The sequence below is a fragment of the Martes martes genome (assembly GCF_963455335.1).
Source record: "Martes martes genome assembly, chromosome: 11".
In the NCBI taxonomy this organism is placed as follows: domain Eukaryota; kingdom Metazoa; phylum Chordata; class Mammalia; order Carnivora; family Mustelidae; genus Martes; species Martes martes.
The window spans coordinates 34,833,990-34,852,901 of NC_137899.1; the positions used below are offsets into that span (position 1 = coordinate 34,833,990).

The 18,912-nt window shown below is 36.6% G+C and overlaps 2 protein-coding genes across 2 annotated transcripts in view; one reads left to right on the top strand and one right to left on the bottom strand.

The window, feature by feature from the left end:
* Nucleotides 1–18,912, top strand: part of ZNF804B (zinc finger protein 804B) — a gene marked incomplete at both ends in the record, with an annotated part of 506,998 nt that overhangs the window by 31,793 nt on the left and 456,293 nt on the right. The window lies entirely within an intron of this gene.
* Nucleotides 1,359–2,120, bottom strand: TEX47 (testis expressed 47; the record flags this gene model as incomplete). The annotated part of the gene is made up of 1 exon (XM_080818976.1): nt 1,359–2,120. One exon carries the CDS (start codon nt 2,118–2,120, stop codon nt 1,359–1,361), a length of 762 nt encoding a protein of 253 aa, XP_080675102.1.

Sequence of the window (18,912 nt, forward strand, 5' to 3'; positions counted from 1 at the left end):
AACAAATTTGAATTGTATGCTGAGATTGCTTTTTTTCTCCCAAAGAGAGTGAAAATCAAATAATAATAATAATAAAATGTAAAATGATACACAGTATTTCTTCTAGGAAATCTGTTTCATGAGATATTGAAATAATTTTGGAGAAATATCACTGAAGTCATCAAGATATTAATACCATTTAATAGTTTAAACAAATTACATTATTCTAAATAATTCAAAAGGTAATTGATCCCAAGTGAAAGAAGGGAGAGAACAACTTAAAATAGGTCATACAGAAATTGCAGGTCATTAATTGTTTTATAGGAACTAAATTGAAAAAAAAACCCCAATCTGTATATCTTATGCAGGAGCATTTATAAATATCATACAAGTGAGCAAGAATCACATTTTCTGTGTACCCTACCATATCCCTAACATCTGGCAAATGTCTGTCATGTGAAGGGTGCTCAAGAAATGATTTTGCATTGAAAGAATACGGTGCCTTCTGACAACATATTTTCTGGCTGTTTCGGAAAGCTACTGTGTTCTTCAGCTTTATAATAGTCTCAGAACTCTTAATTATATAGCTCGGAATATATGGGCTTTTCTCTTTTCAAAATTTAGGTTTTGTGTTCTGAATTCAGGAATCACATAGAGATTATTCCTTCAAGTCTTTCCTACATACTGCTAACTATAATAATGATCATACCGTATCATATTTACTTTTACACATACTTGCCTCTAAACTTAGGTTGCAAGCAACTCAATGATGGTATTTTCCCCCCAAATTTTATATTCTGAGAACAAAATGGTTTTTCCTGAAATTAGATTCTATGTGGTGGCTGCTGATCACTAGCTGTGGAAAGAATGAATGAGGGTGCCTGGGTGGCTCAGTCGGTTAGGTGTCTGCCTTCGGCTCAGGTCATGATCCCAGGGTCCTGGGATGGAGCCCTGCATTGGGCTCCCTGCTTAGAGGGGAGCTTGCTTCTCCCTCTCCTGTGCATGCACTCTCTCTGTCAAATAAATTAGTAAAATCTTAAAGAATGAATGAGAATCTGAATTTGCCCTTTATTATCTACACTTTTCTTAAAAAATTAAGGCATTTCATCAAAATGATGTTAACATTTGAAAAATTATGAGCTTATTAAACCTCTCCACCTATTAAAATAACATGTTGAACTTAATATCAGAACAAACATTAATTTTCACGTTCAGCTCAACATGCTCTGTGAAGATTAATATATTACCTTTGTGTATATTGTGGCATTCTGGTCCTTTCTTTTTTCAAGAGGAGAGTAACTTTAGAAATTCCTTCCTTTTATTTAAGTACCATCAATTCCTTGAGAGATTGGACCCCATCCACCACATCTCTCTCAATCCTAGAAATAAGTCGGAGCAGGCCATATCACCTCGGAATCCAAAGTAACATGTATGGGTTTGTTATATGTGTTTATGAAAGTTTCTGGATCCATGAATTCTTCAGATTTGTATAAGTACTTTATTATTTGTTCTGGGATGAGCAGTTCAGGTGCAAGTTGGTGCAGGTTATCTCCTGGTCCTTTAGCACCCACTTTAACCGTCTTTAAAAGGTGGAGTGCCAGTTTATGAGTCTGAGTGAGAAACTCTTTGATGACCTCTTCCACGGATTGTGTCTGTGTCACATCATCGAGATACATGACTGGAACTTTTATTACTGAAATATGCCATTGCATGAAAAGCCTGGTTGGGATGTTATGGGACACAACGATAATTCTCATCCCTCGGATAAAGAATTCTGTTTCACTCTTTTGATGGCTCAGATAATCTAAAAGAATTCGGTAAAGCGTACCGCTGGAGCTCTCAAGGATATGCAGAATAGAAGTAGGATATACTAGCAAAAACCCTGTCACTGTTTCTTCTAGGTGATGTTTTAAAATTGACTGAAACACTTGTTCATAGTAATCAGCGATATCTTTTTTTTCTGTGTTTGCTGTTAGCTCGGCCACTAGAAACATCCTATGAAGAAGGAATTTCTTTAGCTGTAGTCTTTGTTTCTCCTCCTGAAGATGTAAGAAATTGCCACGTGGAATTTGTGGCATTAGAGGAGATTCCACTGGAAAAGCCCTTTTGTTGGGCTTTCTGATATGGCCTGGGAAAGTCATGATGGACCCTATTTGTTCTTCCAGATGATTCCAGGTTTTAGCCTACCACGATGTTTACATTATCAGGATACCTCTTCAGTGGTGAACTGTTTTATTTCTTCTTACCAAAAAAAAAAAAAAAAAAAAAAAAAAAATCTTATTATTTGTCAAATGCTAGTGAATAGCAAAATCCCTTCCCAGTATTATCAACAATACCATCTTTGAAATAAAAGATAATGTTAAAACCAGATGCTAATTATAGAGATTGTTTAAAAGTTTACAATGAAATAACATTCACATTGTAGGAAAAAACTCTAATACACTGGTGATGAGAAGGAAATATGTATTCTAGAGCAAGTTAACTCTGATTGTGTTTGCATTATTATTTTCTCCTTCAACTTACGTTAAATTTTTTCTCAGCCCCCTTTTTCTGAATCACGCATGTGCTCTTATGTACATGCGTGCACATGCACACGGGAATGAATCTGCTGACAGTCACGCACCCTAGCTTTGGTATCACATTAAAATGTATTTTCATATATGTAATGGTAATTACAGATTGTCCTTGATTTGCAATTAAAAAAGTGATATTTTATGGTAATTTTTTTTTTAATTTAACTGGTCAGTTAAAAAAAAAAAAAAAAACCTGGGGAATTCTTACATCCTAATTGGCTTCCTTCATCTTTACTCAGGATACTAGAAGTTAATACTGTGGCTTGTCTAATAACAGTTGATTTTTGGAATACCTAATTTTGATTCTTTGAATTTTTTCCTATCAACAAATGTCAGAAATGACCCTTTGCCTTCCTTTTGTTGTCATTGTGGGTATCAAATAATAAATTCTGTTACTTTGCACTTACTCGTCTTACGAATCTCTTTTTCTTTTCTCCAGGTCATCTTAACCTTTCTTTTCTTCTTCAAGTGTTTCTTGCTTTTTTACCTGTCCTTGAAGTCCCATTTGTCCTCCATCACTTTTCCAACTGCCAGTGTCTTAGGTGCTGCCGGCCCTCCTGAGTATTCTCTTCTGGTTTCCATGGTGCCTAGTGAATCAGGCTGTCTGTGGTCTTAAAGGGCCAGAGCGCACCGGCAAGTGCCATTTCTTCGTTTAATGAGGATATCTCAACAGATACCTCAAACTCTCGGTAGAGGAAATGAGGGCTTCTTTTCTGGAATGGCTTCTTCTTAGCCAGGTGCCATTGTAAGTCAGACAGACCGTGGACCTGGATATCTTCCTAGACATATTCTTTTTATTTATTTATTTATTTTTGTCTACAATTTATGGAAGAGGAAACCAAAGCATGCACACAATTCAAACATGCTTTTTCAGGCAATCCCTACTCTGTCCACCTACGGTAAAGGGGTATTGATGCATTAATTAAGTACTTTAAGGGGTGCCTGGGTGGCTCAGTCATTGGGTGTCTGCTTCTGGCTCAGGTCGTGGTCCCAGGGTCCTGAGATCGAGTCCCCTGTCTGCTCCTTACTCTGCGCGGAGCCTGCTTTTCCCTCTCCCACTCCTCCTACTTGTGTTTCCTTTCTCACTGTGTCTCTCTTTGTCAAATAAATAAAATCTTTTAGAAAAATAAATAAATACTTTAAGAACACATGTCAGATTCTGTGTAATGATGACTGTTTTAAGAAAATTCTTTTATAAGGTTTTCCTAATTTGATGTAAATTTAAATTAGTTTTTACAATAAAAATTAACAATACCATATCTTAAAATTGCATTCATATGAGCTGTAACCATCATTTAAAAATAAGATGAGAAAACACTCTTATTCAATTTTTAAAAAGTAAACCTTACAGTACTTCCCCCCACCAAGGTTTGTGTTATCCAAACTTATGATGTGGTTTTAATTATATACATTGATGAGTTATTCCAAAAAGTGGAGGCTGAGAGGTGACTTAATGATTTCTTAATTCTGTGGTACATAAAAACTGACTAATTCCTCATGGGATTCACTTCATCACTCCCTGAAATGATATGGTCCTTCCCAAGGCACACAGGAACTTGTCCCTGCCCAGTCCAGTGGTTGTTCTCGGCCGCATTCTCCTTAATGCTTTGCAGACTGTGATAGTGTTGACCACACTTTTATGGCGCTCTCTTCTCCCTTACTTTCTATGACTCTGGATCTGCCTGAATTTCTTCCAAATCTCTACTTAAGACCTTGGTCAGTTCCCTCTCAAAGCTGAGGCTCTGTGCTCATTGTGCAGATCGCTCGTTCTGTCTCTGTGCCCAAGTAGCTTAGTTGCCATCTTCTGTGAGGGCAGGTGGCTGGTCCTTGGTGTCGATTGACTGTGGAGAACCCCCTGTTGATTCCAGCCATGGACTTGGACTCCTTCTCAACTAAGGCTCAAGGTGGATACCATCAGTTTGTTGGTGTTGACAAAGAAGAAAACGATTAACATTCCAGCTTATTATTTTTTCTGTACAGAAGACTTCCTGTTATAATTGTAATCCTATTTATAACTCTTCTCCTTGGATGTACCTGTATCCTTTTCAATTTAAAATGCCACCATTTTAACTATTATTTTCTGTATATTTCCCTTTACAAATACCCCATTTGTATCTCAGTTACACATTTTTCTCTCATCTCCTAGGCCAACATCCTTGGTCTTATCTTTTCATGTTATCTGCCAACTGTATTCTCTTACTAAGTCTTTTTCCTTTGAAATGTAGCATAGGTTCTTCATTTCATTTTAGTCCTTGCTCTTTATTTGGATTATAATCAGAATCTTCTATCTTCAGTGTTTTTCCACCTCACCTATTCAGCTAAGAGCATGAAACTGTAGGACCTGTGATGCGTCTGTTTCATAAAGTTTAGGAGATACTTATTTTATGAAGTTTTTCCTGTTTACTTCCCTTCCATAGAATGCTAGGGGAAGGCTCTTCTTCCCTTCCCAAGTCCGCAGGATTCCTGGAACTTACTTCTAGTGCACAATGATGGATTATAACAGAGAAAATGGGGACATGCAGCTGTAAGGTTTAGTAACCTAATAAGGGCTTTACTCAAAGTTAGTGGAAGACTTTATAGGGCATATCCAGAACCCTTTTGTAAATGCAAAATTAAATTAACCTTTTATACAGGGATAAGATTTTTTCCTTTATGAAACCATTCTTACCTACAGTACAATTTTTCTACGTTCTTGCCCCTATAAAGGGGAGCTCAGTTGTGATTTTTCACTGCATGTGCACTTTTTATTTCCCTTCTCTTTCATATATCTTGGTTTCTCCAATATAAACCTAATAGAAAAATGACAATCTTTCATCATTGTAATTCCCCATGTAAACTGTAACAAAATATCACTGAATCATTTCTTTTTCAAAAGAGTGATTATCTCTCCTTTTTTTTTTATGATCTCTTAATTGGCATTGCCTTGAAAGATATGAAATTATCATTTCTGTAAGTTAAAAACTGATATTGAGAATTTTTATGTTTTAATTTTTTATTCAAGTATAATTTACACTGTTAAACTAGTTTCAGGTGTGTAACATAACGATTCAACAATTCTATACGTTTCGCAGTTTCATGAGATCCAACTGACTATATTTTAAAATCAGTAGTTTCTACCACCATAGATAATAGTTTGACCTCTATCTTCCCCACTATCTTTCCATCTCTTGATGCATGTTTTGTTGTTGGATTCTTGCTTCTACATTTTCGGTGCATTGTCACATCACATTTAAAAGCAACTTACTTTTTTTTCTTGCCTTTTATCAACCAGGCTCTTAAGTCAGGAGTAAAGTTTCAAGCAGATAGGAATAGAAACAATGCAGAGTTTGGACAATTTTTTTATTGGCTGATGTATGTAATTATAATTGCGCGAGCTCCTTTCAATGGACACTCAGCATTTGAGTTCTCAGATGCCCCAGCCCTGTGTTCCATTGATTATGGGCTAGTTATTTATCTTCAGGTGTCAACTCAAACAGACCTCCTCTATCAGTCCAATGGGATAAAAAGACTGGAGTTTGTTCTCCACGAGTGATCCGTTAGAGTAGATATCTAAGTTCCAACAACTGACAAGTGGCAGAACCCAAGTGGAAACCTATAATGCTAATGAGTCTTCTTCCCCATATTCTACCTATCCGCTCTTGTTATCCAACTCATCTCACGTAAGTACACAACGTGTATTTGGAACTCGTGTCAAACGTGCACCTTAATATTTACCATATACTTCCTGCCCTGGTTTAATTTTCTGGAATCAAATGTTTCTAAAAAACGAACTCCCAGTGTCCTTTGTCTTTGTAAGGCAGAAAGAAAGGATTAAAAAGATTAAATACCATTAATTGATTATTTACTATGTGCCCTATACTGGATGCTTTTACACATATTAATTAATTTAAGATTCACAACAGCTCTATAAAGTCGACAGAGGTTTGGGCATGATTATAGAAGGGGAAACTAAGGCACGAGGTATATAAGTGCTTTACACGGTTCATACATGCTCTCAGCAACCTTCCTACTCTGTTTACCTAGGGTAAAGAGCAAATAAATTATTCCCTCTCAGTATCCATGCCCACAGGGCCATTCTTTGCTTCTCTATGACAGGACAATTTTTCTGGAAATAGAGGCTACCTTGTGGTTTGGATAAAGGAAATTGAAAAGTCTTACCTCATACCTGTAATTCAACAAAATTGATTTACTGTCTTTATTCTCTCATTCATCTCAGGTTTATCTACACCTTTGGTGTGCCAGGTAATATCAGGGGCATTGTATGAAACACAAAATGGAAAACAGATGGTCTCTAATTTTAGGAGTTTAGGGTCCAGTGAGGGGTGTTGAGATGTCCATGAAAGACTATAGGGCAGGGGAAAACTTCATAAATATAATGTGAATGATGATCAGTGCTTTAGAAGGCCTGAGGTGGAAAGCGTGGCTTTTTCGGAAAGCTTAATGAAAGAGCTTTTATTTGGGCATGGTCTTTAGAGGAACAGAGCTAGGAAGTGGTTTCATGAATGTTTCTTGAATTCATTTCTCTAGAATGGGAGTATGTGCACTAACTGACTATTTTCTACTCGGAATACCAGATCCCACTTTAATATTCCACTTGGGCTCATATGCTGGAAAGACAGAATTCTAACTCTAAATCATTTCCACTAACTTTTTCTGTGATTTGATATATCTAAATAATTTGTGTAAGAGAATTCATGTTCTAAATAAATGACAACTTGGGTAGAGCCTTTTACTAGGATCACACACCTAAACTATTAGGTAGAGAAAATATACTTGATTTAGCAGAGAGAAAAAAAAATGGTTAGTTATCAAATCACTAGATATTTAATAATTTATTAAAAAAAAAGAAAACTAGATTACCTTCTTCAATACTGCTTCTCTTTGTCAGAAACATTATGGAGCAGTGTTTGGTAATTATTTATCAAGGAGAGCACAGGCTAAAAATACTTGTTATTCAATTCAAACATTTAACATATGTCTACTATTGGTAGAAAAACGTGCCAGACACTGTGGAGATATTCTTATCAATCAGATATTGTACCTACATGTGAAAAAGTCAATTCTGTTAGTAGATCATAATGTCTATACAATTATGTTTAGTACAGAGCCGGAGAGCAGAAATATAAGGGTGTAGGGGCGCCCGGGTGGCTCAGTGGGTTAAAGCCTCTGTCTTCGGCTCAGGTCATGATCCCGGGATCCTGGGATCGAGCCCCGCATCGGGCTCTCTGCCCAGCAGGGAGCCTGCTTCCCTTCCTCTCTTTCTGGCTGCCTCTCTGCCTACCTGTGATCTCTGTCTGTCAAATAAATAAATAAAATCTTAAAAAAAATATAAGGGCGTAAACAAGGAACAAGGAAAACAAAAAATGCTGGAACAATTAAACCTGACGAAAAGATTGGGCATTTTTAAGTTGGCATTTAAGTTGGGCATAACAAAAGCTATGATTTGAGGTGGGCCGGGGAAGAGATGGGGATTAGGGAAGATACACAACTGACTTTGTAAATGAGAAGCATAAAGAGCAGAAGGCATATATGGCAGGGCTGGGAAACACGGCACTTGAGGAAATAGCAGTGGTCTTGTTGAAGTAGATGGAGTTCTCAAACTATAGAATCCACAGGCTTGTTAGAGATTCCTGGTCTCTAGCCCTACAAAGTCTGAGTTAGTATGCTTCAAGTGTGGTCCAAGAATTTGCATTTTTGACAAGTGCTCTTCCAATGTCTCCACCCATTTCATTTTAAGGAAGAACGGGCTGGCTGGTGGTGATTCAAACGCTGGCTGTCTATTAGAATCATCTGGCAGAGATGAAGCCAGCCCCTGGTTCTTACTTAATTAGCATGGAAAAGAACTCTAGCCTATGTGTTTGTGAAAGCCTCTCCAGGTGATTGTAAGTATAGCCTGGAGTAGAAGTGATGGCCCAGGCTGGACAGTGAGCCGGGGAGAGACAAGAGGAAGGAGAAACAGGAAGTTGGAGCTAGTTTGTGGAGGACTTGGATGTCGTACTCAGAGGTATGAGTTTTACTCTGTGGGTGGTAAGGAATCACTGGGATTGTCTGAGTGCCTGTAATCATAACTGTGTTTTCGAAAGTTGCCTCTGATGGGCAGAGGAGTTAGGGATGGGCAGTCCTGGAGGCAAACAGAACACTTTTAAGAATTCTGCCGCTGGGGAATGAGTGCTCTTATCTTCTACCGGTCGAGGAGCAAACTGGTTCAGCTTTTCTAGAAAGTAATTTGGTGTTCTGGATCACAAGCTTACAAATTTCATACTGTAAGTAATACCTCTTCTGGGTATTAGAAATAAAAGAAATAAAAGAAGAAATAAAGAAACAAAATTATTGACAAACATTTTATTGTAAAGGTGGTTATTACAGGGATTAAAGGAGAACTTGGAAAAATTGAATAGGTATATTAATTATGGAATACCATGATGCCCTAAAATCATTTTTGAAGGATATTTTAAATGCACAGAAAATAGTTATTCTCAAAGTAATATAATAAAGTTATGTATAATACGTGACTCCCATTTTATTTTAAAAATGATAATACAAACCAGAGAGAAATCTAGCCAAATGTTAAAATTGGTGGAATTTAGGGGGCGCTTTGAGTGGTTCAGTCGGTTAAGCATTAGACTCCTGGTTTCTGCTCAGGTCATGACCTCAGGGTTGTGAGATTGAGCCCCGAATTAGGCTTTGTTCCAGGCATGGTGCCTACTTAAGATTCTCTCCCTCTCCATCTTCTCCACCCTGCACAACCACCCCCCACCCCACTAATGCTCTCTTTTTCTCTTTCTTTCAAAAAAAATGGTAGAATTTGGTGGTGATACTCATTTTGCCTTTTTAAAAAATTTCTAAGCATGTCTACACTATTTTTCTATTAAAAAAATATTTTAAAAACCCAACAGGCTTTGGGTTTGGTAAAAGGTAATACATATGTTGCTCTGTTTGTGGTCTGGGCTAGTCTAGTTTGCAAGCCTCCCAATGGGTAGAACTTATAAAATGGCAGATGTTGGACCAAGGTGAACAAAGGAGGATCAGGGATGTCTAGGCTTAGTGATTGAGAGCAAGAATAGGAAGACCTAGAGTTGGAAAGTGGAGCTGTTATCGAGACACGGTCTAGGAGCTTCAGTTCAGGAAAAACCCGTCATGATGTAAGACCATCTTTGCATGACTAGCCTAAATCCTACCACTGAGAAAAAGGTGGGTCTTTGAAGAGTTTGGCAGTTGTTAAGGCTGAGAAATATATGCGAGTCATCACTAAGGTAGATAGAATTTGGTTAACTGGATGTGTGAGGTGAGCTGTGGAAAGATTGAAAGATGACTTGTGGATTTGAACGTCACTACCTGGGAGGACTTAGATTTTTAAACCACAGATGGAAGATGGGGGGAAAAGCCCAGATTTGGGAAGAAAAACTTGAGAACAGGGGCGCATAGGTGGCTCAGTGGATTAAGCCTCTGCCTTTGGCTCAGGTCATGGTCTCAGGTCCTGGGATCGAGCCCTGCATTGGGCTCTCTGCTCAGCAGGGAGCCTGCTTCTCTCTCTCTCTCTCTTTCTCCCTGCCTCTCTGCCTACTCGTGATCCCTGTCTGTCAAATAAATAAACAAATAAATAAATCTTAAAAAAACAAACAAACAAGAAAAACCAACTTGAGAACAGAGCTGACGTTCTAGTATTCGCAATTACAAGTTTCCTGGAGACTTAAAAAAAAAGATTCGGGAAAATGATCGAGGGAAGCCAGGGGGCATTCATTGAGTTGAGTCAATATGGAATAAGTGGTTAAGGAGTAGACTCCCTCCTCCAAAACATTTGGCAGTAAGAAGAATGAAAGCACTCTGATAGTAAATTATAGAGGAGGAAGATTATAGGGCAATTATCCTATAGCGATCCTAGGTTTTTCTCTATTAAAAACTAGCATACTATGTTGTTGTTGTTGTCGTTCTTGTTGTTTTTGTTGTTTTCTCTCAACTGCCATTGTGTCCAGCCAGGAAGGTGGAGTCTGAAAATGGAATGCTCTGTTATAAGCTTTGAAAATATTTTTAAGATCGTCAGTTCTCAACAGAGATTTTGGAGACAACAAATAACACTGAACTCTGAGTTGTGTTTATTTTTCCTCTTGTATCAGATATATTTTGTGCTGCCTTGGCACACAGAGGAGCTCTAAAGACACATTAGTTACGAATGCCCTGCTTACACATTATGTCATGTGATACAAACACAACTCAGTCTTAATTTAGTTTTTCATGACTTTAAACGTTTTTGAGTTATAATAGCAAAGTTGCCTTACACATACGCCAGTAATTACGGTTAGAGTAGTAGCTTCGTAATGTCAGTGCAGGCGTCTGCTTTGGTTCACATAATCTGTTGTGCTAAAACACATCATCAGTAAGCTAGGATCTATTTGAGTGCTTGCTTTTGGTTTAATTTTGATCAATGCGCTGTGCGGAATGGAGAAAATGAACTCAAGGAAGTTTAGAGTTGGAAGGAAACTGGACGCTACTGACAGACATAACATACTTCTTTTTCGGTTAAGGAGAACCTGGCACCAAGAGGCCAGTTTCTGTTGCAGCCCTCAAGTTGCTTACCTGGTATCAAGGTTGATAAAAACATGTCCATGAAATACTGAAACAATGAGATGATATTTCTTACGAGATTACTTTTCAGGAAAGGTGTTGGATGTTTCAATAAGTAAAGTGGGGCTAGAAGTATTCAAAAAACAGTTACAGGAACCTGAATTTGGGGATGCTTGAGCTATTTTTACACAGGGAAGTAATAGGATGGGAGCCAGGTTGAGTGGTTTTAATAACTATATTCAGGATGTTTGGGAAGGCACAATTTTAGAGTCAGAAATGCCGACTAAAATATTGTTTCATCCCATATATGCAATGAAGATTTAGGCTAGAATATAAAACTTTGGAACTTTTATTTCTTTTTGAATTAAGAGTAATGTTAATCCAAGTCTAAGTAACTATATTATTGTTACTTCATATAGCCAGAGCAGCAATAGGTAAGAACAAGATAGTGAAAATTTTTTAAAGATTGGCTATGTCCTAAGTATCTAAACAGATTTTCCTTTATTTATCCAAGTCTTTATTATCCTGCAACCTTTCCAGACTATACTAAATTTAAAGCCCCTTTGCCCATATTCATTCAGGGCAATTCCATATGTCTTCAGAAGCCACTCCCACTAACAGTAGTAGTTGTGGACATGTGATTCTAAATACCATTGTTGGAATATATGTCACTTTTTTGTGAAGTGAATTATAGAGAATGAGCATATATTGGGGTGCCTGTGTCATTCGGGAGGATAAATTTCCAGGGTCTACAGTAGCATCACAGTGGGGAAGTGTTGACATCTGGTCCTCCAGCATCAGTCTTCAGTGCCGGCATCTGCTAGAGATGCATGAATGCCTTTCTGGTCCATGCCTCATCTGTCAACCTAGTTCCTTGTCTCTTTGACAGGCACCTCTCAGCTACATACCTACTACCATCAACCTCATCGAAAAATCTTTTTGCCATGAATACTTATTCCAGGAGAGTTCCTAGGCAAAGCTATCTTGGACTCTGTGCCTTCGCATGCTGAAATATGGATAAATGATCATTTTGTCCCTCTTTAAACCTTGAGAGGTTCTACGCATCACATTTGATGAGATTACAGCTGAAGGAAGAAGGTCTTAACTTCTAACCCGGTGATCTAGTTAGTAGATTTATGATTTCCGTGTGAATATTTTATATTCATGTAAAACTTTTCACTTTTCCATGGGCTAAACCATTTCTTTTCTTTAGTTGTGTTATACTCAGAAAAATTCAACTATTGATAATACAAGACGAATAAAAGCATAACTGTAAAGGCAAAATTCTCCAACACAAATAGAAAGCTTCAGGGTCAAAAATTAAGGTCATTTGGATCACCCATTCCTTAGAATTATCAACTTTTAGCCAAACAACTTGAGTATTGATTATATTTGTTATAATTACATTCATTTGTTATTATAATTTTTTATAAGGACAAATTGAGAGAGGCCACACTTTTTTTAGTTATGGTTTGATGAGAAGGATAATCTTGTTTTTATCATAAACAGAGCAGAAAGTATAATATAACTTTCATATCTGGAAATTTTAGGAAATCTTTTTACGAGGTAGAGAAATGGCATGGCCTAACCATTGCTTGATGGTTAAAATCTCTAATCTACTTCACAAAATATTGTACTTAGCTATCATGTACCCATATTCAGACTCTCTCATTTGTGTGCCTGTGTGCATGTGTCTGTGTATGTGTAACTTTTCAATGATAAGACAGTGCAGCAGTTAAAAAAAAGGGGGGGGGTATACTTAGAAGCTTCGGCTCTTGATTAAAGACTTATTTTGGGTCCAGGCTCACAGGGTTTACCAGAGGTGGAGGCCAATGGTGTGACTTGGGTTCAATAACTCATTTTTGGTTGTTAGAAATTTGCTTCCAGTGATGTATTTGAGAACCAGGCTAGTCTTACATGTTTTATAAGGTCATTCTCCAAGACCTATGCCTCATTAAAAGAGGAAAATTCTTCTTGGTCATAGTGTTATTGGAACCCAAGTGCTGGTCTCTGGCTTAGTGCTTATCCTCTTTGCCTTCAATGAGTGTTTTCTTTGTGAATTAAAAAATTAAAAATCTGTAGTTTTTTTGAAGACAACTTTACACTTATAACCTGTACTTGAAAAAGCTGATCTCTAGAATGAATAAAATCTTTTCAGGGAAAACTAAAGCACAGTCATGCTCTGCAACATTTAAAGAATTATCAGGTTGTGGTTGCTAGACTCTTTGACTACTTAATTTGTCTTAAGTGGCATAAATTTATTATTATATTTTACGGTTAAGCCGTTTCTATTTAATGAAATATAAAGGCAGGCAATGAAAGGAACAAAAAGAAGTTTATCTTATGAAAAGTAAAGGAAGAAGAGATTTCTGTTGGCAGGGTGATGGTAAAGTGGAATAAAATTCAACTCTACAGTCCAGGGAGCTGGATTACATCTTGAAGGCTCTGTGTTGCATGAGTAGGACAGAGTGATCCCTCTGAATACTTCATCACATCTGGGTGAGTGAGTGTTGCTGCAATAGTATCTGGGAAATACATTCAGTGCTTCTGAAGCCAGCATCTATTTATCTTAAATTAATCATTCTTCTGAGTGTGTAGATGATAATCCCAGTGCTGGATGCCACTGTCTTGTTATTCATGGCTCAGATAAAACCAGAGCCCTCCTAGATTGGTGAGAACTCTATGATGTGAATGCTCTCCAGCTGTAACTCTGGTAGGATGATGGACTGCTTTTTAGATTTTTCAGCATAATTTTGGGATGGAGAAACAGTAAATACTTGTTTTTAAAATAAATCCTTGACCACGTTTAAGTCTATTTCACCTTTTTGTTCTTGGCTGGGGAAAAGTAAGGCATGCTAATTATTAGGCAACATTTTTTTCTCCTTCACTATTATATTCTCTCGTCAACAGAATTCTAATAACTTAAATGAAAAAGACTCTGTGAAAGTGCTCAACTCTCTGCGTGTTGGGACCCTGCCGTCAAGGCAAGCCACAAGGTGAAGGGCAACATCACAGCTCTGATGGAGCTGACCCCAGATGCCCATGAAACCACATGGCAGACTGAGCAACTGAGCTTGTGCTTAAATACACTCTCTTCATTTTATTCTAAAAGGTGGGCTGGAGAAGTGGTCTGGTTCTTTGTGAATGAATGAATAGAAGAATGGAAGGAAGGGAAGGAGGAGGGGAAGAAAGAAAGAGGGAAAGAAAGAAAGAAAAAGAGAGAAAGAAAGAAAGGAAGAAAGAAAGAAAGTATATATAAATACAATATTCTTAAAGTAGAACTCATTTCCTAGGTTTTATCAGTAAATGTTATATTACCAACTTGCCTGGGGTGGAAGGTAGAGTTGCAAGAAGACGATGAGGTCTCTGTGTCCCAGAACTGAATGGTTTACCAATAATTTAACCATCTTTTCTCTCCGGCTTTGTGTCTCCAAGACACATGTGCATTCGTACACAGTTGTCAGAAGAAAGACTTCAGACATTGTGACCGCTAGCTGTGAGAGACACAAAACTCAATCAAATGTTGTGTAATATAAATAAGAATTGTGGCCCTAATGGAAGGAAAGAAAGTAAAAAAAAAAAAAAAAAATTCAGGACTGAATGAAGCAGTGACTGAACATATTGGATTTATCATTATGGGATCCAGCTAGTGGGATGAAAGTTACTCAACTTAAAAATTAGGTAATGATACAAATAAATTTGGAATATGGGCTATGGACTTTCAAAGGTTTTGAATTCAACCCTCATTAAGTTATGAAGTCTCTGTTATAGAGTATGAGTAGGGCTCATGGTGACCCTTAGTGGCACCGAAAAAAATCCAGTCAGCAACTTGGTTAAAATCCTCAATCAGCCTGTAACTTCAACTGCCTGAGAAGGGAACTTCAAAGCTGTTTGTAGGGCTATCTTTGAATCCTTCATGGATAAAGATCTTTTAACCTTGGGAGATTTATAATTTACAGTAAAAATGTTTAAGAGAATTAAATGTTTAGTAGTAATACTTTTGGTGTTAAGGGATCTGTGCATACTTGGGATTTTAAGGATTTCTAATATCTAAGAGAATATGTCCTACCAAGTAATTAGATGGCCTTTTAATTCCATCTTAAGATGTATAATTGAGTAATTGATTTAGATTTCTAGATTGATTTACTTTAAGATAAAGTCTTACCAAGTTGTATATAATACAGGAACATTAAGATTTTATGCATGCATCAGCAATCTACTATCATCTATCTACCTACCTACCTACCTAATGTAATTCAGTTTGTCAGATAAGCATTTTTTTCAAGGAATTGCCTTTAAAAGAAAGAATTTTTAAATTGGGACAATGATCAGTTAAAATCTCCCCCTAAGGTACTATTAAAATACCCTAGAGTAGTAATTTATAAACTGATGATAAGAACTTAAGGCTGGGTTAGGTTTCTTGAATTTGCAACTTCATTAATTTAGTACTAGGCTTTAAAACCAAAGTAAACCTATGAATGGTCTTTTCAGTGTGTAAAAGCTTCTCTCTCACGGACACAGAAATACTTTTTAGTGACACAGAAATACTTTTTAGTGACATTGATTTATCTCGCCCCTTATCTGAATGTGAGGAGATAGCAGTCAACACTCAGTTGAGAACAAATGCCTCCTATACAGGTTTCTCAGCCTCTCAGCCCATTGCTCCCTCTGGCAGTGGAAGGTTTCCGTCTTTAATAGTGGTGGTCAGCCCTGCATCTCAGAGACTGAGGCCAAACCAGTCTGGATCAACCTGAGAAATGGCTTGCATGCAGCCTAGGTACCCACTCCTTTTATTATTTTATATAATGCAGGTGTATACATTTTTTAATATAAAATGTAGAAGGCAAAAATAACTTCAATGTCAATCCAGAAAAATTAATAATGATGTATATTTTGTGATTTTCTTCTGTAATTGCAGTTGCATGTAGGTATGTGCTTAGTTTAACATGTAATGAGTTTTATTTAATATACCTCAATGATGGTGTTCACATACCCTCATACATACACACACCTTTTTCACCTTGTACTTTCCACCTTGATTTTACCTCTTAATGATATTTTATGAAAACCTTTTGGTGTTAATAACATATAAGTACTAAACACGTAAGTACTAAAAGTGCATAAAATGTATACCACAAATTTTGTATAAAAGTATATAAAAACCATAAAATAGTGTAAATAAAACATAGAACAAAGCTACAGAAGTATGTTTAATGGCTGCATAGATTGTAATGTTCAGATGCATTTTTTAACCAGTCCCTACTCTTGAGCGGCCTTAAACATCTTTGAATCTCCATTTGTGTTAATTCATTGCACATTTTCATTAAGATAATTCTAGATGTGAAATATCGAGCAAACTGATTATGTGTTTTGTAAGGGGTGAGACACATATCATCAAGTGTGCCCCGGTTGATGACCAGGAGTTCCTTAGTAGTTAAATTTTGAATTGACTCAAAACCAAATATAAGAAAGAAATCAGTAACTTTTGAGATAAATGAGAAACCTATCAAAATTAGAATGCCACATCTCAGAAGATTTAAAAATAAAAAACACCTAGTATTAATTTATTACCAGAAACAGTTGAGTTTAAGGTGTAAGATGCTCTTGTATTAAATTCTGACCAAATTCAGCACAGGCCCTGACATTAGGTAAGGGCTTTGCATTGGGGTTGTCAGAAATATCAGGCTGAAAATTTTTGATGACTGTATCAGGGAACAATATCTTTTGGTGATCCATTCTCGTATCTCTGGGAGATGTCTCACTCGTTCTTCACTGCTGCCGTTATAGTAGCCTCTACCAGAGTAACTGAAATCAGGTAGCAGTGATACAGATAAGGAGTGATTTCCTTAATGAAAATAGATTTCATAGCCAATAATCTATCCATATGTATCTAAGGAAAAATGACTTTCATTCATTTTAAGGAATGAATGAAATTTATCCATTCCAAAATTTTAATTTTTCCTATACAATTTCCAGTAATATTGTATCTACTACCTACATTAAAAATAATTGTGTACCTCACACCCATTAGGATGACTACTATTTTAAAAAAAAAGCAAAAAAACAAACAACCTATTCAGATACTCATTTTTTAAATCAGATTGTTTGCTGTTTTCATGTTGAGTTGTAGGAGTTCTTTATATATTTTGGATATTAACCCTTCCATCTAGAAGGTTGCCTTTTTTGTTTCCTGTTTTGTTAATGGTTTCTTTTGCTGTGCAAAAGTTTTTCAGTTCGATGTAGTTTTCCAGTTGTTCAGTTTTCCTTTGTGTTGTTTTTGCATGAGAAGACAGATTCCTCCTTCCGAAAATGGTGCTAAGATGTCCAAGAGTTTACTGCCTGTAATTTTTGAAGGAGTTTTATGGTTTCAGGTCTTACATTCAGCTCTTTTATCTATCTTGAGTTTACTTTTGTGTATGGTCTAAGAAAGTGGTCTAGTTTCATTCTTTTTCATGGAGCTGTCTGGTTTTTCCAGCACTACTTATTGAAGACGTTGTATTTTCCTTAATGTATATTCTCACCTCTTCTGTCCTAGATTAATTGGGTTAATATAAGTGGTGAGTTTATTTCTGGACTTTCTATTCTCTTTCATTGATCTATGTGTCTGTTTTTGTGCCAGTACCATCCTGTTTTGATTACTGTAGCTTTGTGGTTTAGTTTGAAAGCTGAGAGTGTGGTATTTCCAGCTTTGGTCTTATTTCTTAAGATTGCTTTGGTAATTTGGAATTGGGATCTTTTGGGGTTGAATGCAAATTTTGGAATTATTTGTTCCACTTCTGTATAAAATTGTGGGATTGTAATTAATATGTAGATTGCTTTGGCTATCTTTCCAAAGAATACATACAGATGGCAAACAGATTCTTAAAAGGTGTTGAACATTAATCATCAAACCAAAACCACAATAAGATGTCACTTCACACTTGTCACAATAACTAGTATCAAAAAGACAACAAATAGCAAGTATCGGCAAGGATATAGCTAAAAGGGAACCCTTGTGCACTGTTGGTGGGAATGTAAACTGGGGTAAACATTATGGAAAGCAGTATAGAACTAAAATTAAAAATAGAAATACCATATGATCCAGTAATTCCATTTCTGAGTATTCTCAGTGAGGAGGAGTTTAGGAGAATGGGTAAAAGAGATGAAGGGGAATTAAGAGGTACAAACTTCTAGTTACAAAATAAATAAGTCATGGAGATATAAAGTACAGTATAGAGAATATAGCCAATAATATTATAATAACTTTGCTAACAGTTGGTAACTACACTTAGTGGTGAACATTTTGTAATAACATATAAATGTTAAGGCACTTTGTTGTACACCTGAAACTAATATTTTATGTCACCTACAAATAAAATTATTTGTAAAAAATTTGTAAAAAATTAGAACAACCAACAAACAAAAAAAGCAACAACGTATTTGGCAAAGATGTAGAGAAACTTGAACACTTGTGCACTGTTTCTGGAATTGTAAAATGGTGCAACCATTATGGAAAACAGTATGGAGGTTCCTCAAAATTAAAAATACAACTGTCATATGAACCAGCAATCCCACTTCTGGGGTATATATATAAATACCCAAAATAACTGAAAGCAAGTTCTTAAAGAGATATTTGCCCACCTATGTTCATAATAGCATTATTCACAACACTCAAGATGTAAAAGCAACACAAATGTACATACACAGATGAAATGATAAACAAAATGTGGTTTATATATATAATGGAATGTTACTGAGTCTTGAAAAAGAAGACAATCCTGACAGTGCGGCAACAGGGATGAGTCTTGAGGGCTTTATG